Genomic DNA, 14,589 nt, shown 5'->3' on the forward strand with positions numbered 1-14,589 from the left:
TGATTGCTCGATGCAGTTCTACTAGCCGCATCCAGACACACTTTGTTCGTATTAAGCGGCCAAAGCATTGCTGAGATACTAGCTTTTGAACTTTCATAAATTTACATTTTTTAAGACAACAATAACTTTTAAACTATTATATATTTTTGTGGCGCGTCTAGACAATTTAGCTTTACATATTTTTCTGTCCATGAGTGCCAACTCGCAGCTTCGTGTCACTCTTAGTTTTGTTTTTATCAACTTTTCTCTGCCAAATAAATTTCTCAAAGCGTACAGACACGGCCATATGCGCCCCTGCCAAACGTCCGCTCGGGTTGCTCAAAGGTTGCGTAAACGCTAGCCGCTCGCCAGGGCCCCGTAGCAACCGCCAGCCACGTGCTCTGCAGCGAGAAACTACCGCTCTAGCCTCCCGCCACAGCTTGTACGCTCACAAACTGCACTTATTTCTCTCTTACTATTCGCCTTTCACAAGAAGCAGTAGAGAATCCAAACTACTGGCAGAAGATCTTATTGTGGCTAAGCAGACCATACGATGACTATAGTCTCAATCCACAACGCGCTCAGTCAAAAATGCTTACTGACACTGAAACAACTCTAGTTGCGTACATTTTCGTAGTTTTACTAAGGGATTTGAGTGAATTGTCTTATCAGTACCTATTCTACGTATACTTAATCGTTTCAGGTAACTTGTCTGTGAACGTCTTTTAAAATACCAAGAATTTCCATAAAGTTTGCCGGCCGGGGTGGCTGAGCGGTTCTAGGCGCTTCAATCCGGAACCGCGCGACTGCTACGGTCGCAGGTTCGAATCCTGCCTCGGGCATGGATGTGTGTGATGTACTTAGGTTAGTTAGGTTTAAGTAGTTCTAAGTTCTAGGGGATTGATGACCTCCGATGTTAAGTCCCATAGTGCTCAGAGCCATTTGGACTATTTTTTAACCATACAGTTTACGCGGCTCTAAGTAAAAAACGTTAACTCTTAGTAGAAAGAAAATTGCAAGACTATAGCAGTGTTTCTTGCTGAACATTTTGATACACAATTAATCACATTAGTTCTCACTTTGACTTTACTGCAACTGCAGTATCTAAAAAGTAGACTAAAATCATTTCACTTCAGGGACAAGTTTTTATTCTAGACGTGTTTACATCCGATAGTCAAAATTAAGATTACTTTTTTATAATTAATCAGTATGTATTTTCCTCCCTGTGACTAGTAGGTGAGAGTCTGTAGTCTACTTTCTTCCAAATAGTACCCTGGAACATCTGTAAAAATTTTAAACCGCTATTTCAAATAGATTTTTTGTGCATCAAATAAACGTCAGAAAATTTAATTCTCCAGAAATTCAATGTTGATGTTGTTGTGGTCTTCCGTCCAGAGATTGGTTTGATGCAGCTCTCCGAACTACGGTAATTGAATACAAAGTTATATTTTATCTGTGACTCACCTCTGTTGTTCCTAATAGAACTCTCGTGGAATCAATTGCTAACAGTAACTGTCTTATATGAAACCCAAAATACATTTATAGCAACTCTAGAACTTCACAGCTGCTAACTGCCGCACATTAAAACAAACAACTGACACAATAACTTTCGAGAACGACAAAATAGCTGCAACTCAAACGACAGCAAAGTTTTGTAAGGAAAACAACGCTCGATATCCAAAGTTATACAAGGGAAACATAAGAGCTGAGTAAAGCGTATCTTCTAACAGGGCTGTCAACCTGAAAACCTGTTATGTAGTATGTGGTTCTCGAACAGGAGTCTAATGAAAATAATGGCGTTTGAAAGCAGCGGGAACATGTGTGTAGACACCGAGAGGTTTTTAAGTTGATTCAAACAACTTCCTGATGTTTTGCTCAGTTCTTTTAACTATCATCTTAATCAAAAAAGTCTAAAATCGATTTATGATCAAAAAAGAATCGAGTTTTTGAAGAATATTCACAGGCATGTTACTTTAAAGATAAAATTTTATGTACAGATCTGACAAAAAGGAGCTTAAGAAGTATTGATCTCAGTAAACGGATGAAAACCATGCTAGTACAGTTACGGTGGATGACAGAGAGGAAGACGAAATACTGAATTCCGTTTTACGAAACCATTCACTGAAGAATACTGAATGTCGGGTCCTCTTTTCACCGTCGTACGAACATCAAAATAATATACATAGTGAAGGTGAGATAGTATATCAACTAAAATCGGACAACAGAGGAAAGATGGTTGATCCTGAAACGCACCTATACAATTCTGCAAAGAATACATGGAAAAAACTTGCTCCTCTTCTGGCAGTAATGTACCATCGGTTTCTGAAGGAAAGAAGCGTTCCAAATGATTGGAAAAATGCTCACGCCACTCCCGTTTTCAACAAGAGTTATCGAGCAGGTGCACGCGCAACTATTGGCCTTTATCAATGCCGTCAATCTATCGTATAATTTTTCGAGATATCCCGTTCTTCAGACCGAACAAAATACGAGCGCATGGAATGACAGACCAGCTCTGTCACTGCAATGAAAAGTTTCTAACAAATAGAACACAGCACGTCGTTCTTAACGAAAAGAAATTTTCGATAGCAAAATTGACTACGATCTTATCCCAAGGAGCTGTTTGCAGTATACAGAGTGGTTCAGAGCCTTCGCATTAAACGTCTACTGACAGATCACATCATGGGGAACAGCTTTTGGTAAAGACAAAATGTTCACTGACTCTTCCCTGCAACACCAGGCACTGGTTAAGATATTTCGTGGTTCTGAGGCTGAGGCGACAGTGCATAGGCACTGTGTGGCGTTCATATGCATTGCGTGTTGCCTGTCATCCAGTCATCTGCTCCACTTGAAAGGTGGTAGGCCGGGAAAATTAAATTTCCTGATTCGCTTGTGAAATATCTTTCTCCGCTTAGAGAAAGTCATGGTTTTCTTGTTGAAAATCATTCCGCTTAGACAAACTCTTGGTTTTCTTGTTGAAAATCACTTTATCAGGTTACTGCCGAGGTTGTACACTGCACATCTGGTTAGTAGACCCTGCTAGTTTGGTGAAATCTCGTCGCGCCAGGGTCGGCGAATATTAAAGGACTCTAGCGTCGCCGGGAAGATCCAGAAAATATTTTGTGTTTAACAAAACTTGTTCCTCTTGACAATCTATCACCCCTAGTCGTTTGTAGCAAAGACTATGACACATCCTGTATATGAATGACCGAGAGGATGACATGGAAAGCTACTTGAGGCTTTTGGCGGGATGATTCTTATTAACGTTTAAAAACCCCCGGAGTAACATAGATGAGACAAGTAATTAAATGTAAGACACGCGGGACCGCAAATATCGGGAAATACCCCAAAAGTGCCGTACCTCGCCGCACGTGCAGCCATTGAGCTTATCGGTCTGTCGCACCTCAACATCCCAACCCAAGTCAAGTGTCTGATGTGGCTCGGGGCCTACTCCCAAGTACGCGACTTTAGCGCGTGGGGCTCAGGGCTCGAGTCTTCCGTGTTGGCACGCTATTTTTTTTCTTTTCTTTTTCCTTGTGATAGACAGCAAGGCCTATAATTTTGTAACTGCTACATTTACATCAGATCTCATTTACAAAGGGTGTTCGAAAAAAAGAGTAGCCTAGCGCAGCGATGTGCAGCTCTGCTCCCAACGGTAAGGTAGGATCGAGAAGCCGAACCACTGTGCGTGTGGCGAGGTATGACATCTGGTGACGTGACAAGTTCAACATTTGTCATCCACTTCTCGGGTATTTCCCGACATTTACAGCGCCATACTCTGTTCATCATATCAGGTGATCAAAAAGTCAGTATAAATTTGAAAACTTAATAAACCACGGAATAATGTAGATAGAGAGGTAAAAATTGACACACATGCTTGGAATGACATGGGGTTTTATTAGAACCACAAAAAAAACTAAGTATTGCTAGACGCGTGAAAGATCTATTGCACGCGTCGTTTGGTGGTGATGGTGTGCTCAGCCGCCACTTTCGTCATGCTTGGCCTCCCAGGTCCCCAGACCTCAGTCCCTGCGACTATTGGCTTTGGGGTTACCTGAAGTCGCGAGTGTATCGTGATCGACCGATATCTCTAGGGATGCTGAAAGACAACATCCGACGCCAATGCCTCGCCATAACTCCGGACATGCTTTACAGTGTTATTGACAACATTATTCCTCGACTACAGCTATTGTTGAGGAATGATGGTGGACATGTTGAGCATTTCCTGTAAAGAAGATCATCTTTGCTTTGTCTTTCTTGTTATGCTAATTATTCCTATTCTGATGAGATGAAGCACCATCTGTCGGACATTTTTTGAACGTTTGTCTTTTTTTGGTTCTAATAAAACCCTATGTAATTTCAAACATGTGTGTCAATTTGTACCTCTCTATCTACATTATTCCGTGATTTATTCAGTTTTCAAATTTATACTGACTTGTTGATCACCCGGTAAGAATAAATCTGATGTAAACATTACGCCATGTATTCTTCCGCGTTTGCTTGAATCTCATTGGAATTCGCTTCACGTTGAGCGGAAGCTAAGTTGTGAGCAATACAGTCAAGTACGATCATAAGGATACGTTTTATGAAGCACTATAAGCGCATAGGCGGAGCGATAATGTGCGGGATAACAGCTTCACCGGCGCATTAAACTTGGACAGCACTGGCCAACCAGCGGTCCAACTAGCCTGTAATGATGTGAGCAGTTGCAGTTCAGACGTAAAAAGAGATGGGCAAAGAAACAATGTAGCTACGAATGTCATTTAATCTTGAAAGAGACTGAAATAATATTCGGCAAAACTCCTGCACTATCGCGCGCTTCTTTGGTGACCAGACGGAAAGAATAAAATGCTCACGTTCTCCCTGAAGTAGTATTCCAGTTACAAACAAGAACTATGAAAATTCCTAACTTACACATAGGGTAATTTTTCTCAGCGAGCTACGTGTGATGCAAAAGCATACTACAGGAATTTCACCCCACTGTTGAATACGGAAGCCAGTGAAGGTATTAAATACAGTCCGTGGTCTGATAATCTCTTTGCTCCTTCCTTATCCGAAACCGTTTAATATTTTTCAGTACTGCAACTGTCATCTGCTACGTTGATAACGAGTCGATCATCAACAGAATTCACGAAGCCACCCAGCCGCCGCATTTTCCCCTCTTATTTTATGACGTGTCATTCTGTATCCCGCCAACGTTCGGCAGTGACATGTGAAAAAGCCGCGTGCGCTTAGTTTAGTTCCAGTACGTCTGAAAGCTGCGTGCGTTTAGTTCCAGTACGTCTGGCAGCTTAACAGTCTCTCGGGCTAAATCCCTTAACCTGGCTCCAGATCAGTTCTATTGGGTTCATATTGTAATGGTACAGTGGCAAATGTAAAAATGCAGGATTTCTATGGTGTGCTCGATGCTGTGAAAATTATTGTTTTTAATGTTTCAACGATACTTCATGTTTGCCTTAAATAATTATATTGTTATGTTTCCTTAATTTAAGCAATCTTTATTAACAGTCTTTCATAAAATATCGATAGTTGAGAATTTATATTTGAAATGAAAACAGGAAAACAAGAAGACGTGCATTATTCGTAAAAAATGATGATGAATTTTACAATTATGAGATTTAGGTATTACAAATTGAACGAGAAAAAATTTACTAAGGCGAGACTTGAACGAGTGTACCATGTAATTGACATTTCAAGCTACTATGCTAGCGACTTCGCTATAAACGAATGTTTAATTCTATAGCAACTGTATGTAACCGAGTCCCTAGGAAATCTTCAAAGCCGATTATTTCGGTAAATTTAATGGCAAACATTAAGAACAACCTATTTCTCGGAACTTTTTTACCATGTTCCACACGTGTGTTTCACTACAAAACAGAAAGCAGCCAGAGCCATTTTCATACTGCGTATTAACAGCGCGATAATCAGAGCACAAACAGCGCAGAGGCTGTGATTATACACGATTTTTGAAATAAAAAATACATAACTAAAGCGTGATTAAGAAAAACGTTGATGACTTAATACATTAGAATATCATAAAGTTTCATTTAACTAACTTAGTCATAAAACAGCTAATACATAAATAGGACCTACTTCAAAGAGCATAACAACACCAGTGTACGTGTGCTACGGCTTCTGACCATTGATTGCGTTTGTGTTTGTTTACGTCATTTTTATTCCTATGATGAACGGAGTATACGCATTAACTGCCGGAAAATCCGAAATTGGCTGATTATAAAATTGACAAATAATCACTGGAAATAGTCACATCCGTTGAGGAATGATTTAAAGTGGAACGACCTCGTAAAACTGTTTGTTGGAAAGGCAGACAACAGACAGAGCTTCATCTAAAGAATTCCCAGGAAGTGTACTTCTACTCATAGTTCAGCGACTAAGGGGGCAGCTTATGAAACCTCCTCCATTCGATCAATACTTGAGTATTGGTCCTCAGTCTGGGAGCTTGATAATGAAGGCTTTATAGAGTAAATGGAGGAGATTCCTCAGACGTATCATTACATTTATTCTTCTTCAGGGAAACATTATCAGTGACGAGTTTTGAGTAATGCGTGCTACGGTCGCAGGTTCGAACCCTGTCTTCAGCATGGATGTGTGTGATGTCCTTAGGTTAGTTAGGTTTAAGTAGTTCTAAGTTCTAGGGGATTGATGACCTCATATATTGAGTCCCATAGTGCTTAGAGCCATTTGAACCATTTGAGTAATACGTAAGTCGCCTTGTTGCCATACACGGTTGAAATTGCGACAGAAGCATGAAACAGCGTATTATTAAACTAACAGTTGATGGAAAGATAAGTCAATAGATTATGAAAATGTTCATTCTCGATTTAAAAGTAAACTGTAATTTCTTCAAATATATTGCCCCAAAGTCACAGCAATGCTTGTTTCACCAGCTATCGATTGTGCTTAAATAATACATTATTTCACTGAAAAATCTCTAGTCGTTTGAATATCGAGCTAGATACAGAAGTTGTGCAAATTAATCATATGGCGAAATACTCTCCTCTTTGCGTACTATCATTTGCCAAAAATCTTGTTTCGTCATGCCCAGCAACATATGACCTAACATGCACCAAACGCAAATTCATAGCGACCTCTATTTTTCACTGCAAACTTTCCGAAATTCTTGCAGTAGTTTACTTAATAGTGAAATATCAAAATAAATATGACCCACTGCAAACTTTTCGAAATTCTTGTAATAATTTACTTAATCCTGAAATATCACAATAAATATGACCATTAACGAAATGCTGGGCAGTTCGTCATGAGGTTGACAAATTAAGCTATCAGATGTGCAAACAGTTTCTTTACAGTTGTTTGAGAAAGACTGCAGCTCGCCTGGCGCCTTGCCGTTCATGGGGCCAAGCCAACCAGCTAGCTTCCGCTCCGAATCATACACCGTGTGAGAGAATCAGTATACGAGGTAGCCGTCACCTCATCTGTTAGCAGTCACGTGCACCATCTAGTAAAGTTATAGCGAACCTTACTTCGTGTAAGACGGGCTTTACTGTTAAAATTCTGAAACGGTAAATTTGAAGAAGAGTTAACAAAAATAGCTTGTTCTACACAATTTCTTGCAAAAATATGAACGTAAACTGAGAGATATACGAGCTCACTAGTTCCTAACGCACACTACTCGCTACAGAAACAGAAAATGGGAGAGGGGGGGGGGGGACTGACACAAGCACACGACGTACCCTACGCTACCCACCGTAAGATGGATTGCGGAGTATAGATGTAGATAAGGAGACAGATGTAGGGGGCGGGGGGAAGAGAGAGAGAAAGACAGAGAGAGAGAGAGAGAGAAGACTGTACGAATCTGTCACTTCGTAATGACTCACGTCAACACCGCCGAAAGTTGGAAACACATTCAGCCAAACTGCGTCTTGCTGAATCATGATACGTTGAATACGGGAGCTCACGATTATACAAGATGATTTGTGTGTATATAACGAACCGTTGATGGAAGCTTGAGACACTCCCGCACAACATTCAATGGAGAAAATATCATATCCAGTACTGCCAGTCATTTCATTGGTGTTATCAAAATGCGCAGCGTATCCATCTAGAAAGAAAGCAGCAAAAGAACAGTTAGGTAACAGTGATTTCAGCAGACAACTTACGACGTTACGAAGTGCGTGGCCTTCACGTTGATTTAAATGCTTCATCGGCAGCGAAGTCCTCTTGATATTAATATAGATATTATCACTGCCAGGTGAATGTGGCTCGTGGCCCGAGTAGATTCTGTCCGATAAACCGAATCACAAAATTGAGGCAGGAAGCAAATACACTAAAACAAAATTAAACCCCTCCCTAACAGGTCATGAAGGCCCAACGGTACTGACCGGCCGCCGTGTCATCCTCAGCCGACAGGCGTCACTGGATGGGGATATGGAGGGGCATGTGGTCAGCACACCGCTCTCCCGGCCGTATGTCAGTTTCTGAGACCGGTGTCGCTACTTCTCAGTCAAGGAGCTTCTCAGTTTGCCTCAGAAGGGCTGAGTGCGCCCCGTCTGCCAACAGCGCTCGGCACACCGGATGGAAGAAAATGCACTGCAAGTGAATAAATCAAAAATTAAATGAATTAACGAACTGATGAAGAAAAACGAGATATTAAAAGTAGTTAAGTCTTCTAATTTGGAATAATGTAACCCATTTTTCCTAAGAAAAGAGACGGAACACATGTCTGACGCGGATAACAATCTCCTGTAGTTTTCATAAATTCATTGTTTCCAGCGAAAGGACGCTTACTCAGTTTATTGATACCCAAATGGAAAGAACGAAATGATCTGCAGTACAGAATGCCTGTTCTGAGCGTACATCGAGCTAGTTAACATGATGATTCAGACGACGGACTCGTATTCATCAGAGCACAGTTCAGATCCTAGTGTAACCATCCCAGCACATACTTAACATGCTTTTCTCAAATCAACTTAGGCGAATAGTAGTGATCACTGCTCACTTTTTCTGCCGTCCTTTTTTTACAGTTACTCCTCGATATCGACTGGGTGTTAAGCAATAACATCTCCTCCTTCTTGGGTTCGATAAGAACAACTTTCCAAGAAGCAAGTGTGCAAATAGAATGGACTAGCATGCCACCGACTTATAGGAAATAGAATTTCCATGATTTTCTACGTAACTGTCAAGAAAGGGAGCCGACATTTCCTCTTAATGTGTGCACTATGAACGCCTTTATCCGCAAGCTGATAAACACCACATGAAGAGCGCACCCAGCATCCTCCGCACACTCTGTGTTTCTCTACGGTGGAATACGTCGCATCAGGTTGGAAGAACTTTTAACGTGCTAACCAAGTTGATGTGACTTTCTTGAGACATGCCACATACTCACAGAGTGCCTAAGACCAACCCGAGTCAACAAGATATTTCCACTCATGGTAGTAGCACCTCCAAATGTAAGAAGACAGGTAGCAGCAGAGAACGAAAAAAAGAAGGAACAAAAAGATCCAAGGCATCCATTGTTCGGACCTCATACCAAACCATCACAGCTGAATACCAGAAGAGGCTTCATATTTACTAATGCACCAATTCCAAATTCAGCAGAAGCTTGCCGAGCTCAGCTGAGGATAACAAAGTCTCTTGCAGGATTATGGACAGAAAAAGAGAAGCTACCATCAGACTGCCATCTTCCATACTGGACCTGGAAAACCCTCAACTGGTTAAGAAAAGGGGTGACAAGGTGGAAGGCTAAATTGAAGAAGTTTGATATCAATGATGATGAATATTGTGAATGTGGAACAGGGCAGGACTCTGAACACTTGGTCTGCAGTAACCTGAGTGAACCCTGTGGCATGGAAGGCATGTTTGCAGCGTTCAAATGGTTCAAATGGCTCTGAGCACTATGGGACTTAACTTCTGAGGTCATTAGTCCCCTGGAACTTAGAACTACTTAAACCGAACTAACCTAAGGACATCACACACATCGATACCCGAGGCAGGATTCGAACCTGCGACCGTAGTGGTCTCGCGGTTCCAGACTGCAGCGCCTAGAACCGCACGGCCACTTCGGCCGGCTTGTTTGCAGCGAATAACTATGCCATTCTGGTCGCTTTGGCTCATAAAATTTGGTAATTAATATTGGATATAATTTTATTTATGCTATATTTTAGTGTTCTTTAAACTCAGATAAATAAATGAGTGAGAGAGAGAGAGAGAGAGAGAGAGAGAGAGTAGACGCTTCCACAACAGAAAAAATAGTAGAAAAGATATCGCATTCCGCAACATCAAAAAAAAAAAAGTACTCGAAGTGTAAGTGGCTCTACCACAACATGAAAACGAAAATATATTCCACATCAATGAATTGCAGTGTGCTACAATCGAACACCTATGTATACATTCAACGTTAGGAATGAACTAAGAACAAAATATTAGTAATTTAAAACATGGGAACTGTTTACAATCTTGGCAAGCAGGTTTGTAAGAAAAACCGCATTGTTACAGTTACCCCCGTGGATGGACTGGAATGGTAGAATTTACGATGGTTTATTAACAATGTAATATATTTCCCCCGTTAGTGTTTTAGGGTTGAAATAAAGCAAAACACGTATGGTCTACATAACACTTTAATTGCACTCGCAAAGAACGGTACCCATATTATCTGTTAAACAAAAAGCTACTTACATAACTTAATTTTTTCGAGGTGAAATTAAAACTTTATGACTATCCCTCATAAGATGTCTCAGAACTCAAGATGGCTGAACTGATGATACGAGCGCAGGCCAAAATACTCTGCCGGAAAAAATATTAGTACACCTGGGAAGAGCCCGCCCGGCTAGCCGTGCGGTCTAACACGCTGCTTCATAGGTGGGAAGTCGTGCCGGTCCCCGGCGGATTAGTGTCGAGGTCTGCTGTGCCGGCCAGCCTGTGGATGGTTTTTAAAAGGTGGTTTTCTATCTGCCTCGGCGAATGCAGGCTGGTTCCCCTTATTCCACCTCAGTTACATTATGTCGGCGATTGCTGCGCAAACACTGTCTCCAAGTGCGCGTACACCATAATTACTCTACCACGCAAACATTGGGGGTTACACTCCTCTGGTATGAGACGTCCCCGGTGGGGGGTGGGGGGATGGGGGTCCTCTGGGGGCCGAAACGCACAATAACCCTGGGTTCGGTGTGGGGTGGCTGCGGGGTGAGTGGACTGCTGAAGCCTGTTGTGGGGTTGTGCACCACTGAGGGATATGGCAGGGACGAAGCCTATCCGTCGTTTCTAGGTCCCCGGTTCAATACACAATACACACCTGAGAAGACAACATCGATTTTGATCCTGATGATGGCATATGCCACCTAGCGGATAGGAGATTTACTGATAATGATTTCAACGTCGTCCGCCAACGGATAGGGTAGTGGCATAGCCACCAGTCCACCAATTGTGTTTAGCCTTTAATAGGGAATGCTCACAGTTAGAAGGCTCAGTGTGGTGCAAATGCCAGAAGCAAGCCGGCACCATACCACACAGACGCACTCGTGCCTCCTACAGCCAACTGAGCGAGTCTGAAAGGGGTCAAATTGTGGCCTTCGCAATGGCGGGATGGTCCTTTCAGAGAAATGGCAGCCAGTATAGGCGTGCTGTGTCGGTTGTGCAACGATGCTGGTATCAGTGGTCACATGAACATTCTCATACCGCTACACGGGATTCAGGATGTCGACGCAACACAGACGACAGCCAGATCGGCGTATTGTGCGGGCAGCAGTAGTAGATCTAACAGCTGCCACAGCACAGGTAAGAGGGCCTGTGAGCCCAGAGGTGTCAATACGAACTGTTGCGAACCGGTTATTAGTGGGACTACAGGGACGCATACCTCTAGGCTGTCTTGCACTCGCGCCACAGAATCGTCGTGATCGGCTTGACTGGTGCCGTGAGAGGATCACTTGGAAGATGGAATGCTGCGCATTAGTCTTCGGTAATGAAATCAGATTCTGCCTGCACGCAAGTGATGGTCGTTTGCACGTACGATGTAGAACTGGTGGGTGGTATCTCGTAGAATGTATTCATCCAAGATGCACTGGCCCCACCTGAGGCCTAGACCATAAAGGTCTGGCGTGCGATAAGCTGCAATTCCCATTGAACTTTGTATTTCTGGAGGGGACGATAACCAGTGCAGGGCGAGTGTAGAATGTTATTAGATCCGTTCTGTTGTCGTTCTTGCAACAAGATAATGTTCAGGAACACACAGCAAGACGTGCAGCAACTTCCCTGGCCAGCACCATCTCTACACTTGTCTCCAACCGAGCACGTGTGGGGTATAATGGGACAAGAAGTGACTGTGTGACTCATCAACCAACAACTCTTACAGAACTACGTGAACAGGTATATCAGGCGTAGCACAGCGTATCCCAGGACAGTATTGGCCATCTATACGATCGACTGGATGCCAGAGTCAGCAGTATCGGTGTTTCAGCATTGGCCAATTCTGGGTATTTCAGAACCGCTTGTGCTATTGATCTGTAAATGTTATCATTTCATGTACTCCATATGGACTGTTGCAACAATAAATATTGAGTTGGAAACCTCTAAAAGGGTGTACTAATCTTTTTCCGGCAGTGTAGTTGTTCGAATCGCGGTGGCGCTGCGGTTCTTCAGTGTCTCTTGCAATAGATATTTTTGTTTTAAGTTTTGTAAGTAGTCTAGGAGGAGAAAAAAACAGTTCTTGACGTGCTCTCCTCGGTACAGTTTCCTCATTTACGGCTCAGTCTGAATGTGTAGATGCAGTATGTAGACAAGACAAGGTGAGGAAGCACGGCGTTTGTTGTTCGCAGCGGCCATGTCGCGGAGCGCCGAGATGAGCAGCGAGTGCGGGCTGGGCACGTGGCTGCGGCCCGCGTGGCTGTCGCGCTTCGCCACGTCGCGCGCCTTCCTCGCCGTCTACGGGCTGCTGGGCACCACACAGGCCATGGCCGTCATGTACTTCGTCGCCACGCTCACCACGCTCGAGAAGCGCTTCAAGATCCCCAGCAAGACCACAGGTGAGGCTCCAATGACACTACCACATAGCGAGGACAGTTTCAAGACCGCATGTCCTTGAGTTTACGAAAGGATCAAGAACGATATATGAGGTTTTCTGTTATTATATTTGGTTGGTGCATAAGTTCGTAGCGTTTTTGCATAAGCTGAATAAACACAACAGAGACTTTCGTTATCAATAATATATTCTGCTTCACTATTTACAACAGTCTGCCAACGCTGGGGTAACTTTTCTATTTCGCAACTGTAGAAATCACGTGGTTTTGAGGCAAAGAACTCTTCAAGGTATGTTCGGAGCGCAGTTTCAGACAGAAAGGAAGTTCTTGAAGTTTGTGCGATGGAGAGGAGAAAACGTGAAAATCTGAGGGCGCAAGATCAGATGAATAAGGTTGGTGCGGAATGATTTCCCAGCCCAGTTCCTGTATACTGTTTTTTGTCACTGTAGTAGAAAGAGGGCGGACGTTATCGTGGAGTAGCATAACGTCACGCAATCTTCCTGGTAGTTGTTCTAAAACTGCGTATGCAAGACGTCTCAGTTGTTGACAATAAATGTCAGCATGATGTTTCTCTGCCTCGTGATGACTGGGTTGTTGTGTGCTGTTCTTCGGTTAGTTAGGTTTAAGTAGTTCGAAGTTCTAGGGGACTGATGACCATAGATGTTAAGTCCCATAGTGCTCAGAGCCATTTGAACCATTTTTTTGTCAGCATAATGGCTATTCCTCGGGGAAGTAATTCGTAGTACACCACACCGCCACTGTTTCACGGGACGCATAACATTATATTTTGTGAATGTGTGCAGGTATTTGTACAGGGAGTTGCTGCTTTGTTTGGGCTCAACCATTCCTTTCTTTTCCTGATGTCAGCAGAAATACACTATTTCTCGTCACCAGCAACGATATGAATGGTCGGTGCTGTACACGAGCTAAGTGCTGACGGGCAAACAGAGAAACACATATAGCCACCCGCCGACTTTAGGGATTTTGGATTAGAGCACGCGGTACCCATTTACCCAATATCTGAACCTTCCCCACTGCATGCAAACGTCGCACGATGGTGTAATGATCAGATTTCATCATATTTGCCAGTTCTCGCGTACACTGACGTGGACCATTGTGAATTAACGCGTTTGAACGATCTTAATCAAACCCCGAATGTCTTCCTGAACGTGGAAAATCACTAAAATCAAAACGATCCTCCTTAAAACGATAAAACCATTTTCTTACCGTGCTCTGTCCAAAGGTGTTATCCCGATACGCGGCGCAAAGGTATCTGGCTCTCTCCGCTGCTGTTACAGATCTATTCAACTCAAACAGAAGAATATGTCGGAAATATTCCGATTTCTCCACTTGGCACTCCACTTTCCAGCGTCCAAAGCTCTAATCATAGTCTCCAAATGACAAAACGTAAATTCCAGTGGCAACAGTGAACTACAAATAAAAAATGAGAATCGATAAAAGAACCCATAGCAACCGGAATACCAATGCAAAAGAAAAACGTTTCTAACTTATACACCAACGTAATAGGTACAAAAGAACGGAGTAAGCAGATGACAATGAAACATGCAAATAATCCTGGTAAATACAGGTACGGAAGCAAATGGTTGCCCCGATACGGCTATAT

General features: G+C 42.8%; 1 protein-coding gene across 1 annotated transcript in view; it reads left to right on the forward strand.

Moving 5' to 3' along the window:
- LOC124617810 (solute carrier organic anion transporter family member 74D) overlaps positions 1-14,589 on the forward strand; it is a 158,123-nt gene that overhangs the window by 111,700 nt on the left and 31,834 nt on the right. Inside the window, exon 2 of the mRNA XM_047145295.1 lies at positions 12,765-12,971. Coding sequence (XP_047001251.1) covers positions 12,770-12,971 — 202 coding nt within the window. The 5' untranslated portion in view covers positions 12,765-12,769. The remainder of the gene's footprint in view (positions 1-12,764; positions 12,972-14,589) is intronic.

Source organism: Schistocerca americana, chromosome 1 (genome assembly GCF_021461395.2).
Source record: "Schistocerca americana isolate TAMUIC-IGC-003095 chromosome 1, iqSchAmer2.1, whole genome shotgun sequence".
Taxonomy (NCBI): Eukaryota; Metazoa; Arthropoda; class Insecta; order Orthoptera; family Acrididae; genus Schistocerca; species Schistocerca americana.